Source organism: Apium graveolens, unplaced genomic scaffold, assembly GCF_009905375.1.
Source record: "Apium graveolens cultivar Ventura unplaced genomic scaffold, ASM990537v1 ctg7920, whole genome shotgun sequence".
Lineage (NCBI taxonomy): Eukaryota > Viridiplantae > Streptophyta > Magnoliopsida > Apiales > Apiaceae > Apium > Apium graveolens.
In genome coordinates this window covers 33,164-54,996 of record NW_027420740.1, presented here as the reverse complement: position 1 = coordinate 54,996, position 21,833 = coordinate 33,164, and the positions used below count along the sequence as shown (strand labels likewise).

Here is a 21,833-nt window from a genome sequence, read left to right as displayed (position 1 = left end):
AAAAGACTTTGGCGCGATATACAAAATACATCCCAAGTAATTTAAAAAATTCCTGATCTAATGGATTAAAATCAGATAATATGCATATGAACTATATCCGATATTAACCACAAGAATCCGTACTAACCTACCAGCAGCCTGGTATTAGTACAGGCAGGATACAGACATATCGAGACCACATTCGACATGTTAATCAAGCAAATCAAATCCAATCCGACATTCATAACATCATATACCTACGGCAAATTTGAACTACATAATAGTTCTAAAGTTCCACGAAAAAAATGAAACTAGTTCGAACACAGAAGTTTAGATTGGTCACACACATATAAGCATCCTAGTTTATAAGATTACAACCATCCAACTTCGCAAACAGATCCATACTGCAGCTAGAGTGATGTTATGAATAGTTTTGGGGGAAGATTTCAGTTGGCTTCCGAGCATAATACTATCCCAGGGGCCAGGACCGATCACAGAACTCACTGGCTGGGTGACCGATCCCTCGCAGGTCCCCTAGAGTAGTGCTGGGGATCTGGACTCCTGCTCCGGCTACGGCTAGGACTCTGACCTCTAGATGGGGAACAGACCATTGGAGGATTTTGGCTGGTGTTCCTTGCAGGACTTCGACTGCGGATCCTTGATCCATTATTGGGCAGCGGCGAGTGCTCCCTTGCAGGTGATCTCGAGTATGACCTTTCTCGACTATACCTCTTCTCTTCATGTGAAACAGACCTGTTAAAACAATAAAAGTGGCTAAAAATGATTAGCCAGTAAAAAAAGGCCGGGACAAGTATGCCTAGTGAGAATTGCAACTTGATTTGTAATGATACATTGCATCTTCATGTGCCTATTAAAAACTAATCAGAGAACCAAAAATACAAACAAGACAAAAATGACTACAACATATTTGAATAAATAATTATTTAAGTAATAAAAAACTGATCAAGGAAACTGATTAATAAGGTTCCAGTTTTACTAAATAAACTCCAACTCTGAAGCTCAAAAGTAAAGTTATGAGCTACTTTATCATTTTACTTGATGCAATATATTAACAAAGTTTAGAACTAATAATACAACAGATAGTTTAAACAAAAAAGAAACACGAAAAAGAAAAGGAGACTAAAAAAGGCAGATGACTGCAAATTTGGATAAATAAAAATGTCATAAAGCAAACTAACAAAACTTAACAGAAATGGTTGGCAAAAATAAATATATTATATTTGCATATATTTATATATGTAATGTTTTTTATAAGGGAGGGAGGGAGGGAGGGAGGGAGGAATAACGCAAACAAAAAAGTTATGCTATGAACTCTGTAAGACTTTACAACAAAAGAAAAATACAAAATCATTAATATTTTACTAAATTTATAAAGTTGTTGATAAACGGTAAACATCTCAATATCAATTCCAAAAATAAATATCCTCATTTCAACAATAGCATTTTCAGATTTTACCTTGAGTACTGCCTTCTCTTCTGAGGTGGTGAGTAGTCACGAGATCGTGATCCCGAATAGCGAGGAGCTGGAGATGGCGAACGAGAGTAACGAGGAGGTGAACGGCGTCTATCGGAAAATCGGCCGCCCCTGTAAAATTTTGGAGAATATATATATGCAATTAACTTAAAAAAATCTTGCTATGTAAAAATCTGTTTTGAGGTGCAAATTGGAACGTAGAAGCAGTCCGTAGTTGTTTGGCATTTTCATCAAGCTATCCGATAATTATAAACTGAGATCTAGCAAGACAGTAAGTAGTGTATAACTATGTCTAATTGTTAATTCTCCTCGGTAACTGCACTAACAAAAGTTCACACATCTGGCCAGATAAATTAATTTTCAAGTCCCTGAAATTTTTCACCCCATCCAATCTAGAGATCTTTACAAGCTATGAATGAGACATACAAAATATTATTAATAATTAATAACAAGGATTTCCAACAAAACATTAATGTTAAAATCCAGAACTACCTGTGTTCCCTGTGCCTCATATCAGTTGGTTTCTTCCTGTTCTCCTCAGCAAATACGACAGTAAGCTGCCGACCAAGAAGAACCTGACCATCCATCTGATATTTAGCTTCTTGAGCATCAGCAGGATCTACAAATTGCACAAAACCAAATCCTCGTGGTTCCCTATGATTGATGATAAATAAAAAAAATTAGACTGCTCTACGAAGTAATCAAAGATAAGACTGCTCTATGAAGTAATCAAAGATAAGACTGCTCTATGAGGTAAGCAAGGGTAATAATCTGACAGCATCCAAACAAGACCATAAACCTTAGGGGCTATTTAAAAATATAAAAATTCAATCATATGTAGGCCAGAAGAGGTACCTTCCAAATGTGTTTTCTAAAATTATATATGTTATCAGATCGTCATACAGGGGCAGCTAAAGAGTTGTTTAATCCCATATACATTCTAGTAAAAATGACACTCTAATGCATTCATATTTCCGAACAATCTCAGAATATAAAGTTTGCTAAAAAGAACGACACTAATATGGCAGGCCCATGATAAGCACATAAAGCAAGCATATTGCTGCTGACCTTGCAAGTGTCAGTATTAAATGACTTGAAATTCTTCAAGACTTGATATCTTCAAAATGTAATCAAACCCAATTTCGTTCCCATCTTCACTTATCTTATAAATCACCTGGAACAGAACTCTTACTACTTGATGTCAACAGAACTCTTACTACTTGAATGTGTCAACTCTTACTACTTGATTGAAGTCTTCATATCTTTTGATTCACTGTTAAATCTCAACAGCCTTAATTAAGAAACCCAAATTCATATAAACATTCAAATAAAAAGGAAAAGCAACCAATTAAATGGAGTAAATCTTAGAAAAGAGAGCAAGGGAAACACAGTGATATAGCCCAGAAAATTTAAATCTCAATCTCCATGCAATTTGTCTCACCCACTATAATAGTCCCTTGGCAAATAGATGTCCTTGAGATTGCCAAACTGTTCAAAAGGCCTTCGAAGATCTTCAGCCCTAATATACATAACAACAAAGATGTATAAGCAACACGGCGGAGAAGTGAACACAAAAGAATTCAATCACATAATTGATAATGTATAGACTACGAATAAGAAGGAAATATGATCACCAAAGTGCGGAACTCAATGATTAAAACTGTAAATTAAATAGAACAAGGAACTGAGTGGGTATATAAGATATTACCTACAGTCATGCCTCAGGTTGCGGACTAAAAGACTGGTGGGAAGATCTCTACTACGACCACCACCACCGCCACCACCATTGTACCTACCCCTAGGACTGGGACTCCTTCCTCTTCTGCCATATCCCCTTGGGGGCGGTGAAGGACTGTAACTACGTCCCCTCATATCTTATAATCTGCAAATTTGTCCATCAGAATTACAAATAAAATAAGAAAAACCTTCTAAAAAAATTCAAATACGAAACAAACAATACAATTCATATAAAGATTCACCGAAACAAATCAATTTCAAGTAAAATTCAAACATTATAACAACTTTACCCGAAATCATACATACTGCAAGCTTCCAATAAACACAATCATATTCAAATTCATAACATAAATCCGAGGAAACCGAAACTAACCGGTGTTGACAACGACTTACTACGTTAATTTAACTGAACAGTTCACGCAACTCCTAATATCCAAAATATTACCTCGTTCTAAGTTTTAACAATAACTGAGCGCAGATCACAAATCCGATTTGTATATAATTTGTTTAAACTAGACTAAAAAAATAATTAGCACGACTAACAGTACCATTACAGCATCAGAAACAACAATTGCATCTAGTGCTTAGTGTTAGAATACGCCTTGAATCGGTATAAACTATAATCTGTATCCTCGAAATCAATAAAACTTTTCTCTTCCGCTTATTTGTGTTATTTTCTTTACGTTTATTATAATCCCGTTACAACACTTAGCTTACAAATTATAAGTAACACGAATTACACAAATCAATACAAATTAAATTTGAGTGCGTGACATATATCGTGCAGCAAACAACTTAAAATTGAGAAAAAATAGTTGAATATTATGAACAATTGTGAAGATACATAATGAATTAACAGATCTGGTGGTGCGAGAAAGAGTTGATACCTGAAAACGAGATTAAATTTTTGTTCGTCGAGATTAAATAAGAGGCGGCCGAGATTTAGGGTAGAGAGGTGTGTGTTGACAGTGTATATAAAGGGTTTGGGAGCGGCGGTAATTTGTAAAAAGCATAGAGCCCGGTTAAACCGGCGGTAATTAATTTTTAAGACGTGGCTTATAACCGTGTAAATAAGTTTATGTTCTCAGAAGTTCTCCGAATGACGGGACCTGAGACGATGAGACGAAAGAGGATAAACTCATAATCACCGTTATTCAACCGTACTCAAGATGTTTCTTATTTAAATTTATTATTTGTATATTGAATATTGATTAAAATAAAGATTTGTCATGTACACTAGAATTTCTTTCACTTTATATTTGTTAAAATATTAGTAAAAGATGATAAATATTGATAAAAAAAATTGTGTCACGTGATTATAAGCTAGTTTTTCTCGGGGAGGTTAAAAAATGCGAAACCTGAAATTCGATCCAATTCGACTAAGTTCGACCCTACCCGCGAGTCTTATATTAACCGCCATTTTTTTAAGAATCATTCTGGTATGAGGCTTGAAAAATTCGAAATTAGAGAAGTCCAAATAAAATCTGGTTTTAAAAAGCGGAACAAGATACATTGATTTATTAAAAACGGAAGTTACGTTTGATTATAGATTTAGTACAGTAGATAACAGTCGTTATAGTTTATTTAATATTAATAAATGAGAATAATTGAATGAGGAGCATTATTTATTTCGATATCTAACTTACTCCTTTGAATAATTCAATATTTTTTTGTTTGGACTGCTCATATAGATTGAGGAACAAAATATACTTGATTGAGGTACAAGATATAAAATAATATCAATATCTAAAGAAAACGGCAAGATAAAAAGGTCACGTCGAACCGATTTGACCTGACATGTAGGTCTAAAACGAGACTTATATTTTAAGAAAAATTAGATTTGATTCGATTTTCGAAACAACCCGATCACATCTATTTTTTAAAAAAATTGGATAAAGTTCGACCCGTATGAAATCAATTCAACATAGAGATCATATTCTTATCTGGCGGGACAAGTTAATTTAATTTATGTAGCAATAAAGTCATGAAAAATATTATAAGATATTGAATAATTTTCTTTGGCTGAGCAAATTTTAAAATTTACAAAAGTATAATAGCATAATAAAGATCATTTTTGGGTTGAGTTTGGGTTAAAAGTCCTGTATGCCCATCTCGAAAAAAAAATCAACAATTTTCGGATATATAAAAAATGATCATTGTTCTAATTCCATGCCTTATGACTATAGGGGATTCGGCATGGCGTAAAGTAAAGATTGGGGGAAGAAAATATCGATTAGAAAGAGATACGTATTCAAAGTGTGCATCACGAGATACGCATGTCCCGCATGCTTATCTTTTAAATAAACATATCTCGCCTGTATTCTGAGTCGGATCTCTCACATATTGGTATTTTGGGTCAACGCTCCTTATATTTGAATATTTTTAGATATTTTTCTCTCGAATTTGCATAAATTTATTTTAGCACATTCCCCAAACGACTCATAAGTCATAATGATAGAGTTTATTTGGTTGCTTATGTACAATTTATTTTATCTACACTTCAAATAATATTTTCGTTGACACCATCCTAAAATTATCCTCGAAATCCAAAATCATATATCCCATGTATCTTGCACCAGCACAACCCGCAACCCCATCAACGCCCGCAAACCATCAATGCCAAGATCCAACTTCAAACCTTTAATTTTGATATCACTTGTCGTGCTTATAATTTCAACTATGAACCATACCTACGAATTTGTTTTTAGACATATTTCAAAAAACTCATACAAACGAAATTTATTTAGCGGGTTAAATACATTACATTTTTTTTTCCTAAATGCTCGATGTGGTACTCAGGGTCGAAGGATAAAGAGTAGTCTTTTTAACTCATGTTCTCAGCCTACACTCATATATCGAGCTTAGAATTAACAATTCATTCGTCAACTAAAATAATACTTATATAAATAAACAAGTTTGCTCTCATTTCTTTATGAATTACCCTAATAAAATATATTAGATCGAAACATGAAAGTATATATCTCATAGTAAGGAACAAACACTACTTGCTAGTTTTCGAAAATTAGATTAAGAACACGTCTAAAATTTGACTCAAAATTATCATTTATAAACATTTTCACCGAATTATTTCACGATCACAAATCAAGTTTATAATACACTAAAGAGCAGCTCGACTATATTATCTGCACTAAGAAATCACATCGATAAGTCAAGTGTATAGTGCAAAACTGCAAATATTGATATCTCAAGTGTACATGAACTATATTATGGGAGTGTTTGGTTGATGGTTAATATGTCCGGTTAACGGGAATCGGAACCTTAAACTCAAATAATAGTGCTTGGATTACCAATTTAGTGGTGGGGAATGGGAACTTCATTCCCTCTTGGTGGGTAAATCAAACTCATCATACCCCTTGGGTTTTCATTTCATTCTCATTCCCGTTAACTCCCATTCCTATACCCTCCATTCAAATTTCCGATTCTCATTCCCGTGGTGCATCGAAACACCTCATATGCTGGTTTATCATTCACAAGTGACAAAATTCCAAATACATTAGCAGGTTCTAAAACTGTTAGAAAAAATTGGATTTTAGATCATATTTTTATTATGTTCTTGATGATAATCCTTAAATCTAATGATTGGAAGTTGTTCCATGATATGTGAACTTAAACTTTCATGTATGATTTTAAAAAAAATTCTTAATGAAATCCATAGAGAATTAGAGTTAAACTTAGTGGCTCGAAAGAGCTTGAAAAAAGAGAATATGTTTTGTCCCACATTGAAAATAAATAAAGGTGGTATTGGCTTTATATAGTATCACACACATGGGTAGTGTACAACTACTAAGGTGTGTGATGGTGCATTGTGTTCTTGTGTGCTTCACGCGCACACACACGCGTGCGCGCCCGGCCCAGGATTTTATTTATTTGTGTGATTTAATATTTTAATTAGAACTGGGTTATAACTGTTGGGTTGTGTTCTGTTTCTGAATTGGGCTAAGTCACTTTGAAAGTGGGCTTAGTCAGATTCATTGAACATGGTCATTTGACAAATAACTCTGTAACTAATATATATTCAAATTAAATCTGAAATAATGTGAGAAATAATGAATAAGCTATTACAATTTTTATTTTAAATTCAAATTATCAGTTTTGATTTATGTATTATTTGTACAGTTTAATTCTGATATTAAATGGGGTGGCAGTTTCATTTAGTCTCTACTATAAATAGAGGACTAAGGTTCTGAGTTTTTTGCACCACACCCTACATTCTTCTTCTCCTCTATATTCTCTCTGCTCTCCCATATTCAGATAGTGGTTTTCCGGTGAAGTGAGGTTCCATTCGAGGTCGAGCTTTCGAGGTGCTGTAAACTCAAAGCTCGGAGTTGTTTTATCCTGGAGGAGTTGTTGCATAGCATCCCAACGCAGCCAGGTGGGGGAAACTATCTCTTCAAGAGCAGTCAGGACTTCGAGCAAGGCCTGGCGACTCGGCTGTTTCATTACTTTCTGCATTTTACCAGTTGCACATCACCGCTTTTTGTTCTTTCTTTAAGTGTTAAAGCTGTGGTTTCTGGTACGCACTCTTGTTTTTCTTTGATCTTACAGTTTCTGACTTGCATGTTGTTTACCTACATGTTTTATTTTGTTAACTATTATCTTGGCCTTACCTTGCTAAATTCAATATATAATTGCCTCCATGTTGTTGTAATAGTTAATATTATTTCCAACATTCTTGAAGAGATAGTTCGTTATATATTATTTAGCGTAATAGTGGTTAGCGAAACTGAGGTTCCCGTTGGTGGTGGTGGTGGTTCTTGTGGTGCAACTGTTGGGGCCATAGATTTGACCACTTATAGTTTTCCACAAGCTGTTGAATTAATCGGTTTACCGGAGAAATTCAACGGTGGCATCGGCTTTTCTCGCTGGCAGAAAAGGATGAAATTGTGGTTGACTATAAAGGGTTTATGGCCGGTTGTGGAATATGCAGAAAAACTGGTTGTAGATCAAGAGAAGGCTGAAACGGTTAAGGCTTTTGCGAAGTGGGCTGAGAAGGATGGGGTGGCTAGGGCGGCCATTTTGGCTGCTCTAACAAACACTTTTTTTTATGTTTATTCTTCTGATGCCTACTCCGCAAAACTCTTATGGGTGAAGCTGGACCAAACACATAATACTGACTCACAATGTCTGAAAAAGTATTATGTGGCAAGGTTCCTTTAGTTCAAGCTGGTGGATAATAAGTCCATGACTGAGCAAGTGCATGAGTTCGAGATGATAGTGCATGCTTTGAAGGAGTCTGGAATGGATCTCCCTGAGAAGTTCAAGGTTATGAGCGTGATTGAGAAGCTCCCGAAGTCTTGGGAATAGTTCTCTCTCTCCCTAAAAAGACAGAAAGGAGAGATCACTTGGACCAACCTTATGCTGGACATCTCGCTCCAAGAACAACACAAGTCCAAACGGGGACATGTGATGCCAACTGAGCACGGTACCTCGAAGGTAAACGTAGCAACTGTAGGACAGAAAATGAAGGTTGTTGCTAAGAAAGTTAATAGTAATAAACCTAAGAGTGACAAGGACAAGGCCAAGAAACCCAAGGCAAACAAACCATATTGGTCTTGTGGGCAGGTTGGGCACCGGAGTAAGGACTGCCCTACGAAGAAAGCGAAGAAAACCGAAGTGGTAGCGCAAGCGAATGTTGTGCTTGGAACCGCAAGTGGGCCCGTAGTGAACATGGTTGTCGGTGAGGCTTCGGCTTCTGAAACCAACGATGACCGGTATGTATCCTACAACCCTTTAATATTTTCTACCTCTCTGTCAAATGAATGGTTGATAGATATTGGAGCTAATGTGCATGTTTGTACTGATATTAGTTTATTTGTATCTTATCAACAGAGTCATAGGTTGACTGTGAAGATGGGGAATGCTAGTGCTGCTCAATTACTTGGAATAGGAAACATGGATCTGAAGTTCCCTTCAGGACGTATACTATCTCTAACTAGAGTGCATCATGTTCCCGACATGCGTAGAAATATAATAAGTGGAAGCTGTTTAGTTTCTAGAGGTTTTGAAATTTCTTTCATGTGTAATAAAGTAGTTCTTATTCATACTGGTACATTTTTTGGCAAGGGTTACTTGTCAAATGCTTTGTTTGTTATTAATGTTGAACACGTTTTGGGGAATTTGAATAATAATATTATTCCTTTTGTTAACTGTGTTGAATCCTCGGATATATGGCATGCTAGACTAGGTCACTTAAACTTTGGTGCTCTTAAGAATATGATGAACTTAGAGTTAATTCCAAAATATACCATATAAAAGAGTTCTAAATGTCAAGTATGTGTGTCTGCTAAACAAATAAGGAAACTTTTTCATAATAGTGTTAGGGATTCAGACTTGTTAGATTTAGTACACACTGATATTTGTGAATTTGGTGGTGTGTTGACCAATGACCAGTTTAGATACTTCATTACTTTTATAGATGATAGTAGTAGATATTGTTATATTTATTTACTTAGACATAAGGATGAAGCACTTAGTAAATTCATTATATATAAAACCGAAGTAGAAAAACAAACTAGTAAGTTACTTAAACGATTGAGATCTGATAGATGTGGTGAGTATACGAGTAACGCTTTTAATGAATTTTGTGCAAACAATGGTATAGTTCATGAAGTTACTCCACCATACACACCTGAGTCTAATGGGGTTGCTGAACGAAAGAACAGAACATTTAAAGATATGATTAATAGTATGCTAATTAACTCTGGGTTGCCTAAATACATGTGGGGAGAGACTCTAAATACGGCTTGCCATATTTTGAATAGAGTCCCTCTGAAACACATGGATAAGACACCCTTGGAGTTATAGAAAGGCAAGATGATTAGTCTCAAGTATCTTCGTGTGTGGGGGTGCCTTTCTAAGGTACTTATTCCTGAATACAAGAGAAAGAAACTAGGTCTGAAAACTGTTGACTGTATCTTTCTGGGCTATCTTGAAACCACTACAACTATGAAATTTTTAGTATTAAAATCTGACATAGATGGCATAGTGGCAAACACGATAGTTGAATTTCGAGTTGTTACATTCTTTGAGGATGTCTACCCTATGAAGACTAGAATACCTGAAACGACTTCTGAGGAAGATCCTACTCACACATCGAGTTCTATTCCTGATCATGTGGAAAAGATGACAAATGTGGGGGCGGAACCAAGTAGTAGCTCTATTCATAAGGAAGTAGATGAATCAAGGAGAAGTAAGCGTGCAAAGGTAGTTAAGGACTTTGGAGGTGATTTTATCACTTACAATGTCGAGGACGAACCTTTAACTTTCCGGCAAGCTATGGATTTTTCGGAGTCTAGGCATTGGAAGGGCGCTGTGAAGAGTGAAATTGACTCTATTATTTCTAATGGAACATGGGAGTTGGTTGATCTCCCTCCTGGGTGTTCTACTATTAGGTGCAAATGGGTCTTTAAGAGGAAGTTGAACCCTGACGGCTCAATAGATAAGTACAAAGTTAGACCGGTAGCTAAGGGTTTTAAGCAGAGGGAATGAAATTATTACTTTGATACATACTCTCCAGTTGCTAGGATGGTAACAATCCGAATGCTTATAGCATTGGCTTCCGTCCATGGTCTTATCATCCATCAGATGGATGTAAAGACCGCTTTTCTTCATGGTAAACTTGAGGAAGAGATTTATATGGATCATCCTGAGGGATTTGTTGCATCTGGCAATGAAAGAAAAGTATGTAAGTTGATTAAGTCCAACTATGGCTTGAAACAAGCTCCCAGTGATTGGCATAAAAAGTTTGATGAAACTGTATTGCCATTCAGTTATAAGATTAATGAAAGTGACAAGTGTGTCTACACTAAAGTTAAAGGTAGTGAATGTGTTATCCTGTGCCTATATGTGGATGACATCTTACTGTTTGGAACCAATATTGAGATTATTAACCAGACTAAAGAATTCTTGAAAAGGCACTTTGAAATGAAGGATAAGGGTGAGGCTAGTGTGATTCTTGGAATCAAATTGATTCAGTCAGCTGAAGGAATAACTTTGACTTAATCTCATTATATAGAGAAATCTATACTTGAAAAATATGGTTATTCACAGTGTGGAATCGCCAGTACACCTTATGATTCTAAAGTTGCCCTTGTCAAGAATACCTCAGGAGTGCCTGTGTCTCAGTTAAGTTATTCTCGGATTATTGGGAGTTTGCAGTATCTAGCTAACTGTACTAGACCAGATATTTCATATTATGTGTCTAAATTGGCTAGATATACAAGCTGTCCAAACAGAATTCTTTGGGATGTTCTTGATAGAGTACTTATATATCTAAAAGGCACAATGTACCTTAGTTTACACTACAGGAGATTTCGAGGTGTGCTTGAAGGGTACAATAATGCAAGTTGGATAGCTAAGAAGTCTGGTTCCAATGGAGTGACTGGATATGTGTTCACCTTGGCAGGTGGAGCAATATCCTGGAAGTCAAGCAGACAGACTATAGTGACTCGGTCTACATTTGAGGCTGAGTTGTGTGTACTAGATGCCACGGGGACGGAGGCTGAATGGTTACATGGACTTATGTCTGGGATACCTGTAGTAAGCATACCGCTTCCTGCTATTGCTATTCATTGTGATAGTCGAACAAGTATTGACAAGATTAACAGTAAAAATCATAATGCTAAAATAAAGAGACACATCCAAGTTAGACTTAAATCTATAAGGGGTTTAGTGTCTGATAGGATTATAACTATAAAGTTCATAGGAACTCAGAATAATATAGCTGATCCTTTGACTAAGGGACTAGAACCTGCAGTGGTCCTCAAGTCAAGGTTGGGGATTGGACTGTCAACCCATCATAATTCATCAACAGTGGGAACCTGATAAGTGGCATTTTATACCACTTAGAACGTCTTAAAATGGCTTAAATTGGTGTCTTGAAATCAAGCATTTTGTGTATTTGATGCGTTTTTCTAGTGTTTGTGCATTTCAGGGTATAAGTTGCATTTCGGAGGAGTAATCATCAAGAATAAGCCTTGACATGTGTTAAACATTGCGAGAGGAAAGAAAGGGGCAGATTGCAGCGAAGAAACGGAGCAAACTCAGGAATTTTCCAGTAGGGTCCTGAGCGCCCGCTCAGCTATGCTGAGCGGCCGCGCAGAAGGCTGAGCGCCTGCTCAGCTATGCTGAGCGGCCGCGCAGAAGGCTGAGTGCCCGCTCAGCTATGCTGAGCGGCCGCGCAGGGTCGGGAAAAATAATAATCTGTTTTAGACTTCTACTTCTGTTTGGCTTCCAACTTCTATGTAATCTGAGTTTTATGGGACTATTATATAAGTAGATTTGGAGACGTTTTCACAAGGTTGGATCATTGTATTAAGCAAGGAGCGAAGGAGATAAGGAAGAAGACCGTTTTAGCACATCGCAACGAAGAGGAAGCATATTTTCTTGTGATTCTTATTTTGTTGTAACGTTGGATGCTAGTTTTCTTGCTTTTGAACCTAATTACTCTTGTGACGTACTCTGGTTTAATATAATTAGTTTAGATATTATTCTCTTGTGTTTGTTTATCATATTTTCATATGAACCCATGATGACGATAAGTGCTATCATGGGCTAATCATGATCATGGGGTCGTAACGGATTTACTATGAAATTCTTTAGTTAGTTGTTTAATATCTTAGTGTGTGATGATTGTATAATGTCTAGTATTGGTTGTGCGTATTCGTCTTATGTGCGTCGCAAACATATAAGATAGGGTGTTAATATCTTGTGAAGCGACGGTGGATCTCGAGATTTAGAACTTGCCATGCTAGCATAAGTTCATGTATGATGTGCATGATTAGTGGGTAACTCTAACCGTTTTATTCGCCTTGTGTAATCAAAAGGAATAACTTGTGCTTAAATCACTATGTTGTCAATTTCTGTAGACATATAGGAACTCAACATGATTGATGTCTATTCAACTTCTATCTTAATTGTGGATGTTTGGCAGAATGATATTAGTACAATGAGAGTTGGCTTTTATCAGTTTCGTGTTATTCGATTAATATCATCACTGTTGCATGCTAAGAGTAATAACAATAAATATTGAAGGAAGTAGTAATGAAGTTGTGATCTCATGAGTGTTTTAATATTGTTAATTCGAAGTGTTAATTAAGTGATTAATTAAGTAGTTAATTATAGTTAATATTTAGTCAATAATTCTAAGTGTTAGTGTCTTAACATTGAGAAGTAATCATACATTGGTGAGTGAGTTTAATTGAACAATAATTAGTCTGAGTTTCTGTGGGAACGAACTAGAAAGTATTATATATTAATTGCGAACGCGTATACTTGCGTGTATTATTAGCGCGTGTTTTCGCCCTAACAGAACCCAATACACATGAGAGGAGATCCCTCGAAGTATATTCAATGTGGTAATAACAAGATATAAGGATACATTAGTAGTACCTTTGCTACATAGATGATACTGTTGTATCTGAGTCTATCCCCTGTAAACCTAGAAGGTACTGACACTGCTAGAAAAGTAAGAGTGTTAAAACTCTGAATGGGATCAAGTCAATTGACGAGATAGAGGTAGTATATCTCTGGAGATGCCCAGCTAAGCGAATATAATTGTGTGGTGGCAATTAGAGGAAAGGGTTATTCCTTGAAGCATTCGACGAATAGGATCGAAACAAGACCATTAATATCTCAAAGCCGTAGATTGGCACCATAGCCGTTGACTTGTCGTCGTCTATGGAACATGGTTATATTAAACAGATTAAGATTCAAGGTGAAACATTCCATCTGAATCCGGTAGCCATTGAAGTACAGGACTTAGGAGGGTTCAAACTCGGAAGGTTACCGACTCTGAAAAACAAGTCATGATGAAAAACCTGATCGCATTTCTGTATGGATTTGTGGGGGATTGTTAGAAAAAATTGAATTTTAGATCATATTTTTATTATATTCTTGATGATAATCCTTAAATCTAATGATTGGAAGTTGTTCCACGATATGTGAGTTTAAACTTTCATGTATGGTTTTAAGAATTTTTCTTAATGAAATCCATAGAGAATTAGAGTTAAACTTAGTGGCTTGAAAGAGCTTGAAAAAAGAGAATGTGTTTTGTCCCACATTGAAAATAAATAAAGGGGGTATTGACTTTATATAGTATCACACACATGGGTAGTGTACAACTACTAAGGTGTGTGGTGGTGCATTGTGTTCTTGTGTGCTTCGCGCGCACGCCGCCGCCCCGCACCGGACCGGACCGTGGCGGGTCGAAGGGCGATTTGGGCAAATGTCTTGTCGTCTCGTGTACGCGAGGCGACCTGGGCGAGGATTTTATTTATTTGTGTGATTTAATATTTTAATTAGAACTGGGTTATAACTGTTGAGCTGAGTTCGTTTTCTGAATTAGGCTAAGTCACTTACAAAGTGGGCTTAGTCAGATTCATTGAACCTGGTCATTTGACAAATAACTCTGTAACTGATATATATTCAAATTAAAATTAAATTGACAAATAACTCTGTAACTGATATATCTTCAAATTAAAATTAAATCTAAAATAATGTGAGGAATAATAAATAAGTTGTTACAATTTTTATTTTAAATTCAAATTATCGGTTTTGATTTATGTATTAATTTTACAGTTTAATTCTGATATTAAATGGGGTGTCAGTTTCACTTAGTCTCTACTATAAATAGAGGACTGAAGTTCTGAATTTTTTGCGCCACACCCTACATTCTTCTTCTCCTCCTCCCTATACTCTCTGTTCTCCCATATTCAGATAGTGGTTTTCCGGCGAAATGAGGTTCCAGTCGAGGTCAAGGTTTCGAGGTGCTGTAAACTCAAAGCTCGGAGTTGTTTTATCCTGGAGGAGTTCTTGCATAGCATCCCAACACAGCCAGATGGGGGCAACTATCTCTTCAAGAGAAGTCAGAACTTCGAGTAAGACCTGGCGACTCAGCTGTTTCATTACTTTCTACATTTTACCAGATAGTGGTTTTACTTGAATGTTGTTCACCTACATGTTTTGTTATATTTTGTTTTGTTAACTGTTATCTTGACATTACCTTGCTAAATTCAATATATAATTGTCTCTATGTTGCCGTAATAGTTAGTATCATTTCCAACAAAAACTACGTAAATGGATCTTGGTGATGATTTAGTTGTCAGGATGTCTGACATGTTTTCAAATTATTTCAGAATTCAGATTCGATTTTATAATTGGAGCTTGGTTTTATTTTTGCTGTGCTCCTTGTTAAGTCATGTCTGGTATGTTTGCATGAACTTGTCTACTTATACAGTTTAACAACAAACACATATTGACAAGCTAAATACTTTCTGATATGTTTTTCAAACTGCTCTATCTCATCAATCCTTGCCCTCATCATAGTGGAAAGGCAATGGAACCGACTTGAAAGCACGGTACTTTTCCGAGTTATTCAGCTGTTCATTTTCCAGCCTACACCAATTACAAGTCATTCAGAATTCACTGGTAGCAACATTACAAATGAAAAACAAACCTGCATAGGCAGCATTTTATTTTACCTGAAGAAGTTCCATACACCGCGACGAATGATTTCCAAGCTGGCTACAACCGTGATCAGGGTCTCTCTATGCAGGAAAGTAAAATTGATATCCAACACTGTTTGAAGCCAAGCAAGTCTCAGTACGACGTTCAACACCTATACAGAGTACAGTAACAGAGTTAGTATCCTATGAGTAGCGGAACTTATGAGTGTAAATTTTTGATGACTAACCATGGCAACGTAGTAAACATTTTTATGTGGAACTAATAGTTTGTCTCTTAACCAACGGTTTTTAGATTTCCGATCAAGGAGTCCCCAATCGTACACAAGGTCCCAGTATGTGCCAGAGATGGCTGCAATGGCTGAGGTCATTATGGCTACCACCTTCCACGAAATACTTTTGTCAAGAGAGTAAGCAGCCCTTGTAGTAACAGCTACAATTGTAGCAAAATATTTTAATCCATTCAATCCCTGCATATTATCTTTCTCATCGAAGAAACGCCTGAGACACTGAATAATAGGAACCACTTCAAATTTTTACAATGCCAGAATTTTTACCAATGTTAACTTGAAATAATAAGTTTGATTGTTAGATTAGAGTCACCAACTATAAACGGAGGTAAAGTGACCAATTAAGATTGTTTTAATGAAGAAAATAAAAATTTACAAAATTCACACAAACATATCATAAGATATCAAGATTAAAGTTCGTAAATTACTTGTCTAACAATTTTACTGATAATACTCTGTAATGCCAAATTAATATTACATTGGTTTCCTTGTTTTTGTTTCCGTTAAGACAGTAGAATTATTGAGGGTGATGATTAATATCAGTTTACAGCTTATTTCAGAAATATTTTGTTAGTAGTAGTACCTGCAGAAGGCGCCATGTGTAAGGAATAGTAGCAACGATGAAACTGAAAGTCTTAAAAACGTCATTTTTACTGCAACTGTTATCTCTAAGCTTGTAGTTGCCAGAGAAATAGTAACAGATATAAAACTCAAAGCTTCTGAAAGCTTGGACCTAAAAAATATTACTACATTTTCAGCATACATTGCAGGAATATCTTGGTTAGTTGGTGTAACATAAATATATTAAACGTACCTGACTAGTAAATTGATCTGCCAGTACAAAATCTGGTAGTACAACCTGCAGATAAGAGACTAGTGAGTTGATTATGATTTTTTACTGCCAGAGACTCGTAGCATAATAGTGTACCTTGTATAGAGGAGCACCGATAGCATGAAACAGGCATGTGAGAAAGAAGAAGCGGCTAGGACGATATATAATGTTGAATGGGCAGATGAGGATGGCAATTACAAGCTGTTGATAGATTGAAGATTGGATCAGTGTACTTGGTTTTGACCATAGAATTTACGAAGGCTTCATGATCTTACCACAACTAAAAAAAGAGGAAGTAGCTCAGTAAATTCTTGATAATCCCCTGTTTTAGGGTCCAGTTCCATATCAAGGTTAGCTAGCACACTGCCTAATGCCAAGACCGCGAGGCCTAAACTCAGTAGTAGAACTTCTCTGAAACCTAGTGCAGTAATTGGATTGAAGCCAAAAATAAAGGGATAATTCACTCTATATCGCTTCCAAAAGTATATATTTCCAGCATACATAAGCATGTGTAGTACGATGAAGGCGAACAAACTGCAGAGAATTTTTACCATGTACAGTAAGTTTTTATTAAAGCAAAAATATAGCCAGTATAGAGGAGAACAAGTGTTACCTATAGAGGGGAAACAGTGTTACCATGTACTGATGCCTGCCTGGATTGTCTAAAATACGACCGGCACGTATAATCAAAATGAGGGCGAGTATGAGCGATACTGTGCATCCAGCAAAAAATCCTAAAAGTTTTTTGGCAGGGATCAGATGATTTTAGAGATAAAGTTTTGAGTCCATAAAATTTAAGATAGGCCTACGCCACAGGCCATATAGCTTGACTGATGACTGTATTTTCTCCCTCGAATATGTGGCTTAATATACTGGTCATAAAACCTTTAATCAACAACATTCCTCAGGTATGTGGGGTGTGATCCGATGAAAGGAAAATCTGTTATTAGTTGTGGGGGCATGTTGTGCTTCAAATAAAGCAATTAGTTGTTTTTACCTAAAAATGCAGTTATTCTGTGCCTCTGTCTTTTAGCTGTTGGTCTTAGAATCCTCAATCCTTCCTTGCGACGCGAATTAGAGAAATGCTTAATAAATGCAGCTTCAACCTTATCCATAACTTTTGTAACCTGCAGTGATCCACAAATTAGGCACAGAAAGTTTATTGGTTGGTTTCTAATGATTTTTTGTTAGGATGTCAATATAAATAACCAGAACAGTAAAAAGGTTCACCTCATCAGAATTGCCAAGATAAGAATTATCAATCATTTTCAAGTACGATGTGGAAGCATTTCGTGAGGTGATCTGTAACAGTTCGGCAGCACTGAGTATAGTCCCTAATCAGGGAAAATGTAAAAAAAGCATGAAAAAGATAGACAGTGCCAAAGACTATACCTTGTCGTATTTCTTCATGATCTTTGAAAAAGCTGTAAGGTTCAAGAAACTGTTCAAAACATGAAATTTTAGGACAAAACAATTGGAAAATATAAATGAATTTTGACACCAAGAATTAATTTTCAAGGTAAAAAGGAATCACAATATCCCTTGCCTATAGCTTTTAAGAAGCCGGAGCTTGTTGTGAAATTCAACGAATGCCCTTTTAAGCTGATCTTCAATTTTGCTCATGTTTTCCCTATTGAATTTCAGTTCTGTCTGAATAGGAACATTAAGTAAGCCTTTGATGGTCGATCGAGGTGTTTCAACAGGATGCCTGATTGTCACACGGTCAAGTATCTCCAGTGGAGGTGGTCTACAAGATCCATCAGACTTAATCACTGGTCTGTTTCTGATGTTCTCCCCAGCACTTGAGCTTAAAGGTACTACATCATTGTTATCCTCATTATCCTCTTTTGATAATTCCCCTCTGTTTGATCTATCTTCATCTATTACATCCATGTGAGTCGCTTTTTCTGCATATAAATTAGGTTAAAGATTTTTACATTTTCTCAATGGAATCCGGGCTTTTTAAGAGGACCCGTGCTCCTATACTCAGGCACACATGTCTTCTTCATTGTGAATCGAACCTATACTCACTGCCCTTTGGCAGATTTTCAATTTTGTGCTACATATTCTTCATCTTCATGTATTAATTTTTACAATTTTGAATGAAACTGTATGTTTTACATTTCTTCATAACTAATCAGTCAAGTGAATCCACTTAGAAATTAAATTATACTCCCTCCGTCCCTCCCAATTGTTATCATTTCTGGGAGAGTGTCCGACACGCATTTTAAGATGAATAGAAAGTATAGCTTTATAATTTTTTTAAAAAAATTTCTTTTTCTGAACAAAAATAGAATGTTTAAACTTTTATTCAGAAAAATAAAATTTTTAAAAAAAGTTAAAAAACAATATTTTCTCTTCATCTTAAAATGCGTGTCGGGTACTCTCCCAGAAACGATAACAATTGTGAGGGACGGAGGGAGTATTATTTAGATATAAACTATGAAGGAAAGTGCGTATCTGTACTTTCTCTCATGGTGTCAGGATTTGAAGCTGATAAGGCTGCAGCTACAGATGAAGCTTCAACCTCCGAAGCAAGACGATTCATCTCAATCGCATCATCAGGGCAATCATATTGTGGATTATCAACTTTTATCCGAAAAGCAATCAATGCATTCATTTGCTTATTCAACAGGTCAGCCTCCTTCATCACCTCTGCAACTTTAGCCTTATAGAACTTGTTAACTTTATTGAACTCATCATCAAGTCTTCTAAAGAAAACAAGCTCGTATTCCCCTCCTTCATCTGCCGACATGAGAAACCTAGTCTCGTACCCTTCTTGGCCATCTGATCTATTCACAGAGCTTACTAAAATTGGCTGGCTTTCGACATCTTGCATGGGGCCTGGTGATGATATCTTGGACGACGACGTTCTTTGGATCAGACCACTAAAAGCTCGGTAAAGTGTTAGCCTTCGTTTAAGTCCAGCCGGATTATTAGTAGTCACTGCTGCTGCAGGAGGTGGAGGTTTGTTCCTGTTTCTGAAATGATTTATGTCTTTCAAGATAGATTTGAGATAATTGTAGTTCATGTATGCTTCTTCCCATTCAGGTACCATCTGAGACACTAGTTCTTTACCAAACTTCATTCTCTTGTTTTCGCTTTCTCAGTTAGCAAAGTTTTTATTTTCGAAACAATATAATTCTTCGCAAAAGTTGGATTGAAAGAACAAGTTCATGGAAAGAACTCAAGAAGTTGATGCAGATGAGAAGTGTATAATAAAATAATTCTGGGAAACAAGGCTTCAGTTGGTTCTGGTATTGAACTACTCTGATGAGGTTGTAAGAAGCTATAAACAAGGTTGGTGGAGTAGTTGGAACACTTTACATGATAATAAATGCAAGTGAAAAAAACAATTTTAATTCCTGTAATAGACAGCAAACCTGGACTTTTCTATAGATGAATTACAGGCCAGTAGTTCTGCCTGCAAGTGATTTATCACTACTGAACTTGATTGAAGTGAGACAGGAATGAGACGGAGATTTCAATCCGATTAACTAGAATGAATTTCATTACAAAACTGTAAACAACTCTTACGAAAGAATAAATTAAAATAAATTGTAAAGCACCGACTCAATTTTATCTAATACGATATTTTGGTAACTGGATTATCAAATTCGTAATTTGATGGTCAATTCCAAAGGTCTTTCTTATTGCTCAGTCAAGAACAGTAGTCTTCAGATAAGAACTTTAATATTTTTTTTCCAGGGTACCTGCATTTTGATCTGATCAATTCAATTGTATTTAATAGCCATGGTCCCCTGAAAAATGTTTTTTTTGTACAGCCACACGTTAGGTTACATGTTTTGTAAATTAGTTAATTCCCATAAATATAATATATTAATATTCTCTATATTTTAAAAAGAAAAGAAAAATAAATTTCTCTATAAATTTGTTATTTCCGGGGCCTAAGACCAAGAACTAATCAAGGCCTTTGCAGAACATAAAGAAAGAACGGAGTTTTTCTTCGGTGAACTGTGAATCAGGCTGCTTTCAGAACAAGGCAATCCAGACCACACTTCATCCCCGAAAATAAGTATACGATTAAAGGCTTACTGCTATTTGCTCATCTGAGATTCATTTTTAGAAGCGGATGCCACAACAGCCTGAGATCCTAATTTTTGGAGTGGGGTTTTCCCTGCCTAGCTTTGACAACTCTCTTTTGCAGATGACTACATCTTTAATCTTATATCTTATGAACTAAATAATCTGTAATTTTATATGTGAGTGATTACTCTTTATTATAAAAACCAATTGGTATTGTATTTATAAATTCAACAAAATTTGCTTAAATTATTAAAATACGGTAGCTAAACTTAATACACTTAAATTTTCTAATTATGTTCCCTCCTACTCTGGTTCACTGCAACTTCATACTATATTTATTACCGTAGTAATCTTATATGATAGTTTCTTAATGACATTAGATGTTTTCGCTTTTATTGCAGATATATTATTTCAAACTAATTTTTACAACAACATTATGTTGATGCATATGAATTTTTGATTAATATTTTAAATGTTACAAATTCTCTAAGCATGCTAGCCAGGCCTAGCGACAAAGAGCTTTGAACAGAAGATTTTAAAGAAGATTACCGAATGTTACTTTTATTAATAGTGTAAACTTTATAAATTTTTCTGGCCAAGAAGTTTCAAGCTCAATGGCCATTTCCCTTAACAAGGCTGCACTACTCATCAGCTAAGCTACAAATTGATATTGCACGAATTAAGCTGGAATATTTATAGTAATATTTTTTTACTTGCAGATTATTGCAGCTTCCAGTTTTTCCCGATTTTAGAAGACCAGAACATTAATACTGTGGATATTTCTATGAAGACTAAAGTGAAGTATGATGAAATTCATCATAGCCTCCTCTTTGTTATATATATGTACGTCAGGTTGATTATGAATACAAGCTGTAAACATAATCTGGACATGACTAAAATCATCGATCATCGTTGTTCATGCTATCCACGTAGTAAGTAAAAAAAGTATTCTCCAACTATTGGTTGAGCTA

The 21,833-nt window shown here is 35.8% G+C and overlaps 2 protein-coding genes across 2 annotated transcripts; both read right to left on the bottom strand.

Moving 5' to 3' along the window:
• Nucleotides 1-202: 202 nt before the first annotated feature.
• On the bottom strand, nucleotides 203-4,254 carry LOC141704487 (serine/arginine-rich SC35-like splicing factor SCL30A). Its single transcript, XM_074507736.1, has 6 exons — nucleotides 4,099-4,254; nucleotides 3,183-3,356; nucleotides 2,916-2,993; nucleotides 1,967-2,128; nucleotides 1,457-1,585; nucleotides 203-732 (listed from the first exon to the last, which is right to left on the bottom strand). Exons 2-6 carry the CDS (start codon nucleotides 3,344-3,346, stop codon nucleotides 480-482), a joined length of 786 nt encoding a protein of 261 aa, XP_074363837.1. The 5' UTR covers nucleotides 3,347-3,356; nucleotides 4,099-4,254; the 3' UTR covers nucleotides 203-479.
• Nucleotides 4,255-15,357: 11,103 nt separating this feature from the next.
• On the bottom strand, nucleotides 15,358-20,296 carry LOC141704492 (phosphate transporter PHO1 homolog 3-like). Its single transcript, XM_074507743.1, has 13 exons — nucleotides 19,282-20,296; nucleotides 18,362-18,722; nucleotides 18,208-18,256; nucleotides 18,046-18,117; nucleotides 17,813-17,942; nucleotides 17,429-17,549; nucleotides 17,091-17,349; nucleotides 16,912-17,016; nucleotides 16,798-16,842; nucleotides 16,567-16,716; nucleotides 15,924-16,202; nucleotides 15,712-15,848; nucleotides 15,358-15,625 (listed from the first exon to the last, which is right to left on the bottom strand). Exons 1-13 carry the CDS (start codon nucleotides 19,901-19,903, stop codon nucleotides 15,535-15,537), a joined length of 2,421 nt encoding a protein of 806 aa, XP_074363844.1. The 5' UTR covers nucleotides 19,904-20,296; the 3' UTR covers nucleotides 15,358-15,534.
• Nucleotides 20,297-21,833: the final 1,537 nt, after the last annotated feature.